The sequence below is a fragment of the Lytechinus variegatus genome, chromosome 6, assembly GCF_018143015.1.
Source record: "Lytechinus variegatus isolate NC3 chromosome 6, Lvar_3.0, whole genome shotgun sequence".
Taxonomy (NCBI): Eukaryota; Metazoa; Echinodermata; class Echinoidea; order Temnopleuroida; family Toxopneustidae; genus Lytechinus; species Lytechinus variegatus.
Genome location: NC_054745.1, coordinates 32,352,331 through 32,368,211, shown reverse-complemented (window position 1 = coordinate 32,368,211; position 15,881 = coordinate 32,352,331). Strand labels below are relative to the sequence as shown.

General features: G+C 38.4%; 1 protein-coding gene and 1 non-coding gene across 2 annotated transcripts in view; both read right to left on the bottom strand.

The window, feature by feature from the left end:
* Positions 1-4,081: 4,081 nt before the first annotated feature.
* The window catches only part of LOC121417385 (low-density lipoprotein receptor-related protein 1-like), a 38,725-nt gene continuing 26,925 nt past the window's right edge, over positions 4,082-15,881 (bottom strand). The window contains exons 5-11 of the mRNA XM_041611074.1: positions 14,372-14,490; positions 12,905-13,186; positions 11,187-11,345; positions 9,568-9,705; positions 7,249-7,485; positions 6,698-6,793; positions 4,082-4,971 (exon numbers count right to left, since the gene is read on the bottom strand). Coding sequence (XP_041467008.1) covers positions 4,772-4,971; positions 6,698-6,793; positions 7,249-7,485; positions 9,568-9,705; positions 11,187-11,345; positions 12,905-13,186; positions 14,372-14,490 — 1,231 coding nt within the window. The 3' untranslated portion in view covers positions 4,082-4,771. The remainder of the gene's footprint in view (positions 4,972-6,697; positions 6,794-7,248; positions 7,486-9,567; positions 9,706-11,186; positions 11,346-12,904; positions 13,187-14,371; positions 14,491-15,881) is intronic.
* Positions 9,953-10,025, bottom strand: TRNAV-CAC. The gene has a single exon. It is a non-coding gene; the product is annotated as a tRNA-Val (tRNA).

Here is a 15,881-nt window from a genome sequence, read left to right as displayed (position 1 = left end):
ACTTACTATTTCGCATAATAACTAATTGGTCCAATAGCCAATTAGTCCATTTAACCCTTGAATGTGCATGTAAGTAATTGTACGATGGTTTCGAACTTTACACAGCATGATGTTCCACGCCTGAATATATTCGGATAAAAATTTACTACGTTTTATTCCAAATGGCTAGTCTCATGCTAATCATTAGGTGTGTGATTGCTTGAATGTCTGTTTATTAATGATAAAAAAATACATAGCCGACCTGCCACATATCGCCAGCGATTCCAGGAATTGATTCTACCACTTTGTACTTCACCTTGGTCGAGTGCGGCAAGAATGCGAAGCATCCTCGCAAATGATGCTCGATTGCTCGTGTTATTCGAACCACGGACCTAAACAACCGAGTTGTTCAATCTTCCAATGCTCACAATGAATTCTAACATCATCAAATCGATAACAATTGTAACAATACAGTGAGAAGTAAAACATATATCTAAATCGATTGGGAATAAATATATTAAAAAGTTGTACACAGTTTACATAACTATTTCGATTGCTAAGTCTTCATGATACACTCAAGTGAAATAGCCCGTCCCATTCCAAGCCAATTTCCTTGTCCCGAATTCACAAAGGATGTTTTAAAAACCCACGGTTGAGTCCACGGTTTATGCAGATTTTTTTTTTGTATAAAGTAGGGGAAGGCGGGGTAAGTTGAGCATAGTGGCGAGTTGAGCCACCAGCCCCAGGCCAATAATGAATGAGTCAGACATTGTTGTGGTGTCATGTATTGATGACCCATAGCATAACCCCTAAACCCACCACATTGTTTTCAACTTTGAAACAAAAAGTAGTTTTTTTAGAGGGAAAAATATGAATTTCAGCCAAAAAAAGTAAAAAAGAGTGTGAAATAGATAAGTGTTTTATACACACACGTCTTTAAATATAATAAAGACATGATAACAACATTGTTAGTCCAGGCATGGGTCTTCATTCTTGTCATAGTCTTTTGTATGATGGATGCATAATAAATGTGTGGATATTAAATTGTTGCACTAAGTTTGGACTGGGGTAAGTTGACCCAAACAGCATGGGGCAAGTTGAGCCATGGTAATTCTCATGGTAATGTATCTTAAAAAAAAAAAACATGAAATCGATTGAAATGCAGGCTGAAAGGAGCAAATTTACATGACTGCTTTTTGCCTTTTAAAGGATGTTAGTATTTATAGAGAATTAGCAAGTAAAAAGACTTTAAACAAAAAAAAAACGACATGCTGGTTCTCTCCCATACATTTTGTACATAGTTTTTGTGGCTCAACTTACCCCAGAAGGTGGCTCAAACTTACCCCACAGATGGGGCAAGTTGAGCCATTTGACACCTCTTTTTTCAAAGGTGACTTTCAGTGTTGGGGTAGAAAGTTATATATAGGTGAAAAATATTTCAGAAGAATTGAATTTCAAGGCAAGGTACTTATTTCGACAAGATTATTAATCATATCAATTCTAACATGCAAAAAGTAAAAACTGTCACAACTTACCCCGCCTTCCCCTACGCTTAATTTAGCGGGTATCTGGCGCGTGTATGTAAAATGTCCGATTCTGATGCGCACTTTTGTCACAGTGCGCCAAATTGACGGCTGTTACCATGGTAAGATACACTATTTTATTCATGAGTCCACTATTTGAAGAGTGTACTCATGAATAAAATAGCATATCTTACTATGGTAACATGCGTCAATTTGGCGCACTGTGATAAAAGTGCGCATCAGAATTGGACATTTTTCATACACACGCCATATACGCGCTAAATTAAGCGTAATTTATAAGGAAATCTGCATTAACCATGGACTCAACCGTGGGTTTTTGAAACCTCCTTTGTGAATTCGGGCCCTTGAGTTCGGTCATGATTTCAGCCACGCACAAATATCAATAAAAGAGATAATCTGTATTTTTATATAGGGCATTCAAATACGTCCATACCGGTCCATGTCTTGTTTCATACAGACGTGCTATAATTATAAATGCACAATTTCTGCAACGCGATTTCTATCAGCCAATCATACTCCCGACCTTTCGTTTTAGGACGCGCACGCTTATTTACGACGGTAGTTGATTTTGGAAGAGACTTTTGGGGCCCGTTATCATGGTCGTAAAACTCTGTCCTGCAATGCAAATTGTGTGACATGAGATTTTTTTTTTCCGTTTCGCATCTGCAACGGAAACATTCAATATGCGTTTCGTGTGCAAAATTCTGGTTGCTAGTATGGTAACAGCGATATATAATCCGATTGAGGACAACTTTCCAAAGCCACATTTGACTCCTCCTAGAGCTCGAGAGGCCGCCCGGGGGGCCCACCTCCATTGATTAGTGGATACCAGGAGCGACCACGCGTAAAAGGGGACAGAGTAGCCAAGTACGTTGCGTATAGGCCTATGTAACGTTATAAGGGTGTCAAAACGATGTTTAAAATGCTGGAAAAGGGGATATACATCCAATACTTGTAGGGTTTCACAAGCCAAATACTTGTTAAGAGATGCATTTTCATAATCTGGAAAAGAATTGCTTCCCTTGTTTAGGGTACTTTTCGAAACCCCATGGTCGTGCTTGGTATCCACTCATCAATGGAAGTGGTCCCCCCGGAATTTGAATCTAATCCCCCATTTCTGGGGAAAGTAAAACATAATGCCCATTACATCGTGTGCTAGAGGCATATCGTTTGTGTAGAAGGAGTAAACAATAGAACAAAAGAAACCCGTTCAAACGTATTGCATACGCTGTGTACAGAAATGGTTTCGGCTAGAGAGGTTGATCTGACCCATTAAATCAATTGCCAGTGATCCATCAATAATCCACATGAAATGCAATATCGATTCGATGGACTGGAATGATCTATATCTAAGCCTTCATTCAGTAAGTTTTTCCTAACTCAATATGTACTCGATTTGTTTGAAAAAAAAACACTTTTTTATCCATGTCATAATCTATTTTAAGGCCTGGTCACACCGCCCGAGCGTTGTTGGAGCGGTCGTGGAACGGTAGGATGAGAGGGTCGAATTTCGCTCACAAAATTGGGGGGGGGGATGATTTTTTCCCCAATTTTGTGAGCGAAATTCGACCCCCTCTCCCTACCGCTCCACGACCGCTCCAACAACGCTCGGGCGGTGTGCCCAGGCCTTTAGGTCTTGCATTTCGAATATCTTCAGCCATCAGTCGTAATATAAATGTATGATGCGGGTGTCGCGGGAAAGGATTTTGCACACGAAAAGCCGATCTGTAGGGCCTGTAACCCCCCTGTAACAAAGCTTAGCATTGATTGTAGAGCAGTTTTCTACGTTTGATTCTATATCAAGTGTATGATTAAGCGTTAACTTTTGTGCTAAGGGACCCTAATATTAGCGTCCATGAGGTTTGCGAAAGGTCCCAATTGAATGTTTTCAGTAGCTTAAAAATGTTAATGCAAATTTGTGAGAAATCGGGCTTTAGAAAATAGGCACCAGGCTACTGACGTCACAATCCAACAATACAAGGTCAGCGGTCCAAATGGAGTGCATTTAAAAGCCATATCAATCCATGTCAACATTCAGCGGAATAAGAGAGATCATTTGCTGACTCAAGACTTGTGGAAAGGACTGGAAATCACGAGATAAAATTACATCAGTGGAAGCAGCTAATTGGTTGTATCACTGAAAAAATATTGTTCACCTCGATCGCGGAGCTTCGGGTATTTTCCGTGTGGAGCGTAATGTTACCATATGATATAGGGATATGCATGGTGCAACCGAATAATTCCACAGAAGATAAATATTTCAGGTGGAAATAAAGTCTGCTCTGACATAAAGTCTGGCGTGAAACTCTGAGTTCTGATCATGTCATATCAGATCACATCATATCAAATTAGAACTCAGAGTTTCACGTCAGACTTTATGTCAGAGCAGACTTATTTCCACCTGGAATATTTACCTTCTCTGTGGAATTATTTGCACACCTTCAATGAACTGTTTGCTGTTATTTGAGAAAGGAATTCTCAGTTTTCATCGAGATCATCAACCTGTTTTGATGAACGCCGTTCAACCCATGAATTTCTGAAATTGACTGTTGTTCATTATCAACATCGGCTTCACGGACATGTCAACTCGTTACAGTGACTCTTGTTATTCATCGTGCTCCAAAAATAAATGAAATGAAAATGAAAAAAATGAAACATCAGTTTCATCATCGCTATCATTGTGAACTTTAATGTAAGGAATTTTCGCCAGCAAACTTGGATCTAATCTGGATTATATACTGGACTATCATAACTGTGAACTATAACCACTTCACGAGACGTATTAAAGACCGTTATCATATTGTTATTTGTTTATAACTGTTAAAAATTTCCTGTAATAAAAAAAGAAAAGAAATTAAAATAAAAAAGTAAATATTTATTGTTACTTGTTCAGTATCGTAACAATGGTGTGTCGATAATACAGGGGATTAGATTACGTCAGTTGCGTTATACGTCATGCAATTCTTTTCACGTTTGATAAGCACCAGATTGGGGTTTAATTCGTCCTCAAAGCTGGATCACTTTTAAACGTTGCATTGCGCCACCTTTCGGGGAGAATGAAGTATGGCAAACTTGAGTGGTATGTGTGAGTGTGATATTGATTTTTCTTTTACAGAGTTGTATTGAAGACTTGCATCTGTGACCAAAATTTAAGGTCATCCATGCAGGGCTCGAACCTTAAAACTCTGCATTCATTTGGTTGTAGTCGTATGTCTTCTGAGGATTCCGAATCTTGTCTAAGAATGACTTTATGCGGCTTCATTGTTTTTTTCATCCCTCTTGCATCTGTAGCAGACGACTACGATGACGATGCTGCTGATGATGATTAAGAGTACGACTATGGTGATGACGATGATGATGTTCCTCGGCAGCTGCATTGTGATTGGGTCATCGTAATTATCGGACACGTTGGTCTCAGTATCGTCGTCGTCATCCGTTTCCAAATCAACTGAGGTGAGTGAAATATTTTTGAGAAAAAACAACATAATGATATCTCATTGGTGGTGATTATAAAGCTCTGCTTTTTATTTAGGTTTCCTCACTTTTTTTTTACATTTGTAGTGTACCTTATGCTTAAAAACTTATGTTAGATACTTAATTTTATCATTGATACACTATGTTTATGACCACATTTGTTACGTATATTATGATATTTGTTTTAAAAGTGGAATCAATAAATGAATCAAATCAAATAAAGAAATAGTGATTTTTTTGGCAGTTGCAATGGGGCGGATTCTACAACATAGCAAATCTATTGAAAAGGCCCCTCAGAGCTCCATGCACAGCTTAGAAGTCTTTGTCGAAAATAGATGAACGGGGACGGGTATTGATCTAACATTCGGAGCTGAGAAAAAAAAACATAGCGCGTATGTTGTTATATCCAGAGTCAGGGGCGACACTGCTGTTCTGGTTCACTGATTTTTGACAAAGTATACTGATATTAAACCACTAGGAGTAGTGCCGAAAAGTTTGTTAAATAAATTATAATTTCCTCTATAAAAGCCTCTAAATTTACTAAAGAATGCTTTGTCATGATTGACTGCTGACAATGGCCCGTATTCTGAAGTCAGGTTTAACTTAGACTCAGGTTTAAAGTTGTAGTTTAAGTATGGGAAGCCAAAGGTATCAACATTTTTATTAAGTTGTATGTTTTTTATGTTTACTGTGCTCTTTCCTGATTCATCGATGGTGAAGACAATCATTTATACTTCCTACACAATTATGAATCATTTGAGAGCAGAATGAGATGGAAGTATGATATCTCTACTGTTAGTGAGTACAACAATTGGCTGTCCATACTCAAACCACAACTTTAAACCTAAGTTTAAGTTAAACCAGACTTCAGAATACGGGCCAATAAGTTTTCTTTAGCGTCCAAGAAAGCGTCTGGGTAGTGGTTGCAAACAAAAGCTCCCTAATGATTGCAGGGGCCGCGGTGGGAGTGTGCATGTGCGTTGAGGGAAGGGGGGGGGGGCGGCCACTCAACAGACACACAATCAAATGATTATTTATACGTTTTAATACACGTTTATTGAAAATGTAGGAGTGTTGGTGTTTGGTGGTAGTCTCATGAACGGTCTTTGATTTTTTTTTGGGGGGGGGGGCTGATCTATGGATAGCCGAAAAACGCAAAATATCAACAAAAATATTTGGAATTTAATTTTGTTTTGTTTTTGTATCTTCAACATTGTTGGCGGGTGAAAGTTACGGTTGTTTCATTTACCTTTTACAGGTATTTGGGGGGGGGGGAGAACTCGCAGTAAACATGAAATATACAGGAAGTGTAATCTGTTGGCATGGTTGGTCTGTGTTTGTGGTAAGTAACTCGGCAGGACAGCATTTTGCTGGTAAACGCCAAGCTGGTATATAAACAATTACCTATGAAACATTTTACGTCTAGGTTAATCAGTGGCCGACGTTATAGACGACAGATATCACTCTCGGGCTTTTTTTATAAAAGTGGAGACAATGGCAGAGTTGGGATTCGAACTCACAACCTTCCAATTATGAGTCCAATGCTCTAACCATTGGACCACGCGACCCGTGATTTTTTTTTTTCGAAATCGATTTTCCTTTTCTTAATCATTTCTGGCTTCAGACTTGGTCCTATGCTCTGGCCGAAGTAGAATCAGTTGATAATAAGGGGCAAAGAATTTGGAGCAAAACAAACTTACCAGTTTCGCATAATATCCCTTCGATATCATCTGGGCAGAAGCACTGATTGTCCGTACATGTGCCATTATTTTGACAGGTATTTTCGTTACAGTCCACTATGGATAAAGGGTTTATAAGACGAAAATAGTGTAAAAATAATGGTAAATCTCAAACCCTAAAATTGCTACATTTAATCAAAGTTTGAAGTAAGAAATGATAGATTTCACAGAAAAGGGTAAGAGATGTTAAAAGTTAGAAACCATATATGATGCATATATTCTAAGTGCATGACGTCATGACTTTTCATGTTCAAGTTAGAAATACATATAGAAATAATTAAATATATATATATGTACAATTCAATTTCAATTCCAATGTATTTACATTTTTGATAAAAAGAATTAACAGAAACAATTATAAAGACAATTAACAGCGTTGTCAAAACATACAAAATACATTTCGGGGGGGGGGGGCAAAGAAGCATGAACAACCCTAAAGTTGACCCAAAAGAGTCAGAACACAGAATCGATATATTTTGTGAAAGACACCTATGATGAAACATGGATATTACCTTGGCAGGTGAATCCGTCCCCAACTGTTACGAAACCGGTCTGACAGGTACAGTAGTATCCTCCTTTCGTGTTCACACATACGCCATATTCCGGGTCACAAACGGAGCTTTGGCATTCATTTACATCTTCACAGCGTTCATCTCCGGCTAGTGTGAACCCGCTGTCGCAGATGCATTCATACATGCCGTTGGCCTCGATGCATTCGCCATATTCACAGTTCCGGCAGTTTGCGTGGACTTAGTGTGTGAGAGATAGAGGGGAAAGTGATTATTAGATCATCGGAATGATCATTAATCAAATGCACCTTTCATCCGTTCTTTTAAAACACTTACAAACAATAAAAATTGTCATTTAACACATGATGAAAGCGTAAGCCCAACATTTAAAGTACACAACCGAAGAATCAAAAGTATTTTATAATGACTTTTTGTGGTCACATTGTAAAGGGGAAGTATTACTAATCAGATATATAACTTCACTTTTAAAATAGTGATTAGAGTTTGCAGAAATCAGCTCTCAAAAATGACTTATTTTCATGGCATATTTCTGCCTTCGTCCGTCCTCTGGCGAGCTCCAGCTGAGTGACGTCACACCAAGAGCAGTGAGCAGCTGAGCTGACAGCAGCCCGTTGAAGACGATCTTTCCAATCCGCGTTATTTGCTCTTAGAATTGTTTATTCCTCTCAAGATTGGTTTTATTACATAGAAAAAAAGTTTGAATTTTCTGAACAGTAAAATGAAATGCACATTTAACATATTTTAGTAACCGATATTTAGCTTAGAAAAAATTATTTGTTTTCAAGAAATATACGTGAATAAAGGAAAACATATTTTCACTTAGAATCATGCTTGCACCAAATTGATATTATTATCAATATAAAGCATAGACATTCGACTTCACGATTGAATAAAAATTATGAAATTTAATTACGTAGCAAGTTCAGGAACCACAAAAAATCACGGCAATATCATTCTCGAAATGATTGCAATTGCAGTTGGATTGCCGAAGCATTGCGAGGCAACAGCAGCGAACGCACTTTGTTTATATATCATTATGAACCCAGCAGAGATAGTGATACGGTCAATGGACTGTACGCGCGTAGGGTTTTTGTTTGTGAGTGCGGGGATCCTGGTTCGAAACTCTTTGATTTTTTTTGGTTCGGGATTTTTTTTTAAATTATATTCCTTCCCCGTTCCTACCAGCTCTTTTTCTCTTTTTATTTTCATGTGAGATTCTATTCAGTCCTGTATTTATTAAATCTTACTTCTTAATTGCAGCTTTTAATTTTCAAGTTCTTGATTAGATTCTCTACTTATATTATTTGGGCAGCGACTCACTCACTGACTGGAGTGGAGCAACACAATGACGACTGCAGTGGACAAAATCGGTCTTTACAGTCCACAATTCAATAAAAACGGGCAAAGGAACACAGTTCTGATTCACGTTTGTTCTGAAGTTGTCGAAAACAGAAATTGAATATCACATTACATGAAAAAAAACGGTGAATTCGGAAGATATTGAACAGGTCAGTAAGGTGATTCAGTGCATGATGTACAGAGAGATAATGAGCTCGTCGATTGTGTGACGTCATTATTCTCGACCGTTTTCGGCTGCGTGATTGTCGGTCTGGGGGGCTGAGAAGGGTGTCTAATAATTTCATTTCTTGCATTTTCACGACATCTATAAGACTTTTTAGAGACATATTTGTGTATAAAAAGACAATACCTTTCCATCCATATATAATTTGTCTATAATCATCACTTTCGTGAATTTTCTTCGTGTGTATACTTTAAAGAAAATAGACGACTAACAATCAATTTCATAGATGAATATTGCATGGAGATACCACTGAGGCTCTTCTGTTTGCTTTGAACGCAAACTATTAATGACCTGAAACAAGTTATTGTTCACATTTGCTCACTTCCGGCCCACTGTCATGTTTGTGCGACGCCGACAAACTTTCTTTATGATTGCCATGAGAGGTCTTTTGAACTATCAAAATTCTTTACATTATAAACGTGTAAGTGGTTTTTCATGCATGAAATGGAAGAGGAGTAAAAATGGTACACTGCAAATACTCCGGTGTTGATTTAACACCAGCCCGGAATCTATACATGTCCACACCAGAGAAGGGTTAAACAACACCAGTTTCGTTTTGGTCTAACACCAGCTAGGTGTCTATACAACACCAGTTATTATTAAAACAGCGTCGGTTTGATTCTAAACTGGTGTTGCTTCAATACTTTTCTGGTGTGGACATATACATATATTCCAGGCTGTTGTTAGATCAACACCGGAGTTTATTCAGTGTAACATACCTAAACACGTGACGCCATCAATCCCGAGAACGTATTCCTCTTGACAGTCGCAGAGGGCTGATCCGTTGTTGTTATAGCAGACACCACGTATCGCGTCACACGGGTAGTCTTCACCGCGTAAACCACACGGATTCAATCCTGTTGGTTATCAGTAAATGGAAAGTTCAAGAAGTGTTTAAATAAGCGTGTCTTGTGAGGCGTTGCAAGAAACCTGCGATAAGTTGCAAGTCTATTTTCGGTCCCTAAATCCCCCCCAAAATCCATGCCCAATTGATCGTGGGCCCGGCAGCCACCGTGCAGCGCCAGATCGACGAGGCTCTATCCCTTTAATTGTTGAACGCCAAACAGGGTAGCAGCAACTCCCATCTTTTAACGTCTTTTGGTCTGACGCGGCCGGGGTTTGAACCCTGGACCTCCCGGTTGTGAGACGGACGCTCTACCAACTGAGCCAACACACCGGTCTAAATCACTAGTATATCAATATATAATCAATTGCAAATGAATTCATTCGGTTTATTGCATTTCAATATTCACTCGTTTTAACATACAAATAAAAAACAAAAATACGAATCAATCAAGCTTACCCTTTCAAATACAAACATTCAACATATACAATAAACAAATATCATTGATAAATCAAAACCTTTTAAAACTTAATTTAATAGTTGTCTATGTATGCCAGAAAAAGAAAGAAAAGAGAGAGAGAGAGACCAGATGAGAAGCGAGGCTTGTATTGATTAAGCATCAAGGATTGTATTCCGGAGCCCGTCTTACAAAGAGTTGTGATTGATCCGATCTATCACAAGTATGGAAAGCCAGCAAAGCCAACACATAAAATGCATGTTTGCTCAAAAATATCTCTACATAAGAGAATGTATATCCATAAATTTGTTGATTACTTTACAATTTTTGTGTTCTCCTATGTGTACCAAGGACATTTTGCAAATTTCCTGTAGAAAAAAAATGACAATGATGGATTTCCATAGAGTTACGATTGATTGGATCAATCATAACTCTTTGTAAGACGGGGTCCTGATTTACTCCAGCTGAAATTAAGTTATAATTTGTAGAATTGCAACAGAATATATGTAATTAATTGCAAATATTAAACATACATGCAGTAGCGCATGCCCCATGTGCATGATCTGACCTTTGGCGTAATGCATCTTCTACCGCCCGCAGCTGAGAACTTTTAATTGCGATTTTTAATCAGATCTGGCCCGTTGCATAAAGAGTTGAAATCAAACGCAACTCTAAAAATCAACTTGATTTTTAACCAATCAACAGCGCGCATTTTGGACTTGCGTTTAAACGCAACCCTTTCTGCAACGGACCCCTGAATCTTTGTAAAACACCCCCTTCCCCGATCAAATCACACTCAAAAGTGAAGTAAAAGCATGCCTATTACAACACATCAGCATCAAACATTTGCATCAGATAAACTCACACAAATCCATCAAACCAATTAAATAATAATAATAATAATAATATAGGATATTCATATTGTGCACATTTCCACCTTGTTAGGTGCTCAAGGCGCTCCTATATTACTCTCGTAGATTAAATCGAATCTAATCAATGCAAATCTAATCAATATAACAAATGCTGCATGCCCTTACCGCCGTTATTTAATGATGTTGTATTTCTCCCGGCATTGTTGCTGTCAGTGCTGTTGTCAGTGTTGTTGTTGCTTGTGTTGTTGGCTACGCAGTTGTATTCGAATCTGTCACTAATACAGTTGAGACCCTCTTGGCATGGAGACGAGCTGCAGTAGTCGACTGCCACGTAAGCAGATATGAAAGACATTTTAAAATGAGGACATGAAAGTATTAGCTTGTATTCATAGACGAGCTGCAATAGTCGCCTGCCGCATAAGCAGATATGAAAGACATTTTAAAATGAGGACATGAAAGTATTAGTTTTTATTCATAGACGAGCTGCAGTAGTCTACTGCCATGTAAGCAGATGAGAAACACATTTTCAAATGAGGACATGAAAGTATTAGTTTTTATTCATAGACGAGCTGCAGTAGTCTACTGCCATGTAAGCAGATGCGAAACACACTTTCAAATGAGGACATGAAAGTATTAGTTTTTATTCATAGACGAGCCGCAGTAGTCTACTGCCATGTAAGCAGATGAGAAACACATTTTCAAATGAGGACATGAAAGTATTAGTTTTGATTCATAGATGAGCTGCAGTAGTCGACTGCCACATAAGCAGATGAGAAACACATTTTCAAATGAGGACATGAAAGTATTAGTTTTTATTCATAGATGAGCTGCAGTAGTCGACTGCCACATAAGCAGATGAGAAACACATTTTCAAATGAGGACATGAAAGTATTAGTTTTTATTCATAGACGAGCTGCAGTAGTCTACTGCCATGTAAGCAGATGAGAAACACATTTTCAAATGAGGACATGAAAGTATTAGTTTTTATTCATAGACGAGCTGCAGTAGTCGACAGCCACATAAGCAGATGAGAAACACATTTTCAAATGAGGACATGAAAGTATTAGTTTTTATTCATAGACGAGCTGCAGTAGTCTACTGCCATATAAGCAGATGCGAAACACACTTTCAAATGAGGACATGAAAGTATTAGTTTTTATTCATAGACGAGCCGCAGTAGTCTACTGCCATGTAAGCAGATGAGAAACACATTTTCAAATGAGGACATGAAAGTATTAGTTTTTATTCATAGACGAGCTGCAGTAGTCTACTGCCATGTATAAAGCAGATGCGAAACACACTTTCAAATGAGGACATGAAAGTATTAGTTTTTATTCATAGACGAGCTGCAGTAGTAGACAGCCATATAAGCAATGAAAGACATTTTTTTCTTCAAATGAGGACATGACCAATGACATGTAGTATTAGCTTTTATTCATGTCAAAATTCAGAGAAATATCAAAGATGCGAGAACAGGAACGTCGGGGAAAAACTAACTTAATACAGGCAGTGACTTACGTAAGACTTACGCAAGTCTTAAGGGAAAAGACGGACTTAATACATGCAGCGACTTGCGTAAGACTTACGCGAGTCTTAAAGGGAAAGACGGACTTGATACATGCAGTGACTTGAGTAAGACTTAGGCCTACGTAAGTTTTATGAGATAAACAAACGTAATTTCCGTTTATAGGCGACTTGAATGGACATGTTCACAACTTTACCTTTGATTTTGACGATTCTGGATTCTGTTTCTTTGTTACTCATTACTATTATTTTTATTCTAATTTTTCTTAAGTCATGGATACTATTTTGGAATTCGCAGAGATAATTAAAGTATACCAACGATAGAAAAAATGTAACACAAATCTTTGAACTCGACCTACCACGTTCGTGAATGAACACTTTCATATCCAGTATCCCCGCCAAACTTTGCTCGGTCCCACTCACTGTGATATTTGTACGGAAGTCTTGATTGGTGGGATCGTTCAGGTGTAGATGGCCAATCCCGCCTCGTTTATTATCTGCCCAATAAATGACGTCATTATAAACGACTATGTGCTCAGCGTAACCGATTAATATCGATATATTGGCGATGGCGGTACGTACGTTGGTTTCCAAGTTGTACTTCTCGACTGTTTGGCCGTTGATCCAGTATAGACAATTATCTACAAGGAATAGAAAAAAAATATCGGAACTCTTTCTTGAAATTATTTCAAGAAATGGGGTAGGCCAACTGTTGAAGACCAATGGTAGGAAAAAAATCATGGTGTATTAGAAAAAACCTCGTGTTAGCAAATCGTGTTTTATGTGGGATTGATTGGTTATGGGACAATAATATGACAAATGAAAAGGAGCGATCCATTCAGCATTCAAAAGTTACGAATCCTGAGGGAAATTTAGCACGACATCACGGTGGCCATTCCATCATCCCCATAAAGCGCTCTTCATATTTTTTTAAAAAACCCACGCGCTGTATGTGACCTGTTTCTTTCCAATCTTCCCCGTCTTCTTTCATCTTCCTTCTTTGAGTTTAAACTTGCTCATCTTGTTCCTTATCTTCTAGTTCTTCTTCTCCTCTTCCTCCTTTCTTTCATATTGGATTTGCTCTCATAGACTGTGAAACAGTATAGAGTTGTGCAAACCAGGCAAACGAGGAACGTATATAAGGTGTACTTCAATGTTAGACAGATCTTGTATGCGCAAAATACAACCTTTCGTGTACTAGTTAACACTATCCTGTTTTCAGTAAACTGCCATGAATGGACCTAACCAGGGGACCATTCATAAAGCTGTTCGTTAGTTAAGAGCGACTTTAAGAACGACTGGTGATCCTTTTTTTACCATCGCCAATGAATATACCATTTACTATAAGAAAGGATCACCAGTCTTCTTAAAGTCGCCCTTAACTTACGACCAGCTTTGTGAAACACCCACCAATCCAATATGTGATTTTCCCACGAAAAGTAGGGGTTTCGCGTTCACACGACCGGACGCTATTACCCGATGTTTTGAGACAAGCCACTGCCACCGAACCTTACCTTGGGCATTTCTTTTGAAAACAGTAACGTTGACCAGGGGGCAGTTTCATAAAGCTGCTCGTCAGTTAAGAGCGAGTTTAAGAACGACTGGTGATACTTTCTTAAGCGCTAAACAATCGCCAATGGTGTGTACCATTCTCCATAAGAAAGGATCACCAGTCGTTCTCAAAGTCGCTCTTAACTTACGAACAGCTTTATGAAACACCCACCAATCCAATATGTGACTTTCTCTCGAAAGGTAGGACAACGCATTCACACGACCTTACGCGATTACCTGATGTTTTGAGACAAGCCCCTGTCACCGCACCTTACCTTGGGCATTTCTCGTGAAAGCAGTAACATTGACCAGGTCCGTATCAACAATGACTTCTTTGTCTGTACCATCCACCTTCATTTCCGTGATGCGATCCCCCTCAGAAAAATAAAGCTTTCTATTCATAGACACATGAATTAAGAATGGCAAGAAGATAATGAGACTCGGGCAAATGTATTCTCTCAGGGGACCCCTTCTCTTCCGATATGACTTAACAAAAATAGAACTCATGCATATATTGGTACCACAACATTCATCTTTATTCATGAAACTAGAGTAATATTGATTAAATACATTGCTCAGGGGCACAGGTGTCGTGACCGGGGATCGAACCTCCAACTTTCGCTTGTCTTTGTATGCCAACAGGGGTCTTCAACCACTCGGCCAGGGTTCCTACATGGAATGCTCAGCTTTCCGCATTAGTGTCATATCGCCGCATTAGTGTCATATCGCCATCTACGACGCACACTGGAGAGGTTGTTACTAGTTTATTGGCGGGAAAAGTACTCACAGGGCATCCGAATAGTTCATCTCGATTGTAAAAATATAACTAAACATATCATTGATAAACAGATTGGCTAATTACGGCATACAGCTTTAAATGAATGTTGGTGGTTCCTTGCTTGATTTATTTTTAGGCTTTAAAAACGCGCTGAAATATAAGTAACAAATATACAGTTGTTAACTTTCAAAACAGACTCTAAAATGGGATTATTGACCCCCATCCCTTCCTCTGATGTTAAACATGGGCGGCTCCAGTGTATTTTGATAGGGAGCGGCAAGACAACCTGTTTTACTCAATTGAATTAGGCCTCCATGGGTAACAGAGATTTACATAACCTATAAACCCTCAAAACAAAGTTTGGAAATCTGTGTTTGGCCATTAATTCTCAAAACTTCCAATTTAACACAATATATATTTTACATCATTCAACAGTGTTCAAGAGATTATTTAATTTTCTTCAAAATGATACAATGCTTGTTATGGTCATGCCATCACGAAAAGAACAGGATTCAAAAGTGATGGATGAGGTCTGAATTGAAAAGCTGCAAAACGGGCAAAAAAATGGAAATCTGAGCTTGGCCATTAATTTTGTCCAACTCCCAATTTTATACAATGCATATTTGATATCATTCAAAAGATCATTTAATTCTCCTTAAAATGATACCATGCTTGTGGGTTATGATCATGCCATCATGAAAAGAGCAGGATTCAAAATTGTTCGATGAGGTAATCGAAAAACTACAAAACGAGCGAGAAATAGTCATGTAGGTTCAATACAGAACATGATTCTTGTGTCTGTGCGAATAGAGATGAAAATCCATTCAAATCAATCCATCCGCTGCTTCTGTAGTGACGGTTCTGTGAGATGACATGGTTTGAGTCGTAGTTTGAAATGCCCATGCATGTTTTTTTTTTTTTGTGTTTGATTGTGCAGAGGTCTGTTTGATTCCATGTTAAAGGTCAAGTCCACCCACAAAAATGTTGATTTCAATCAATAGAGCAAA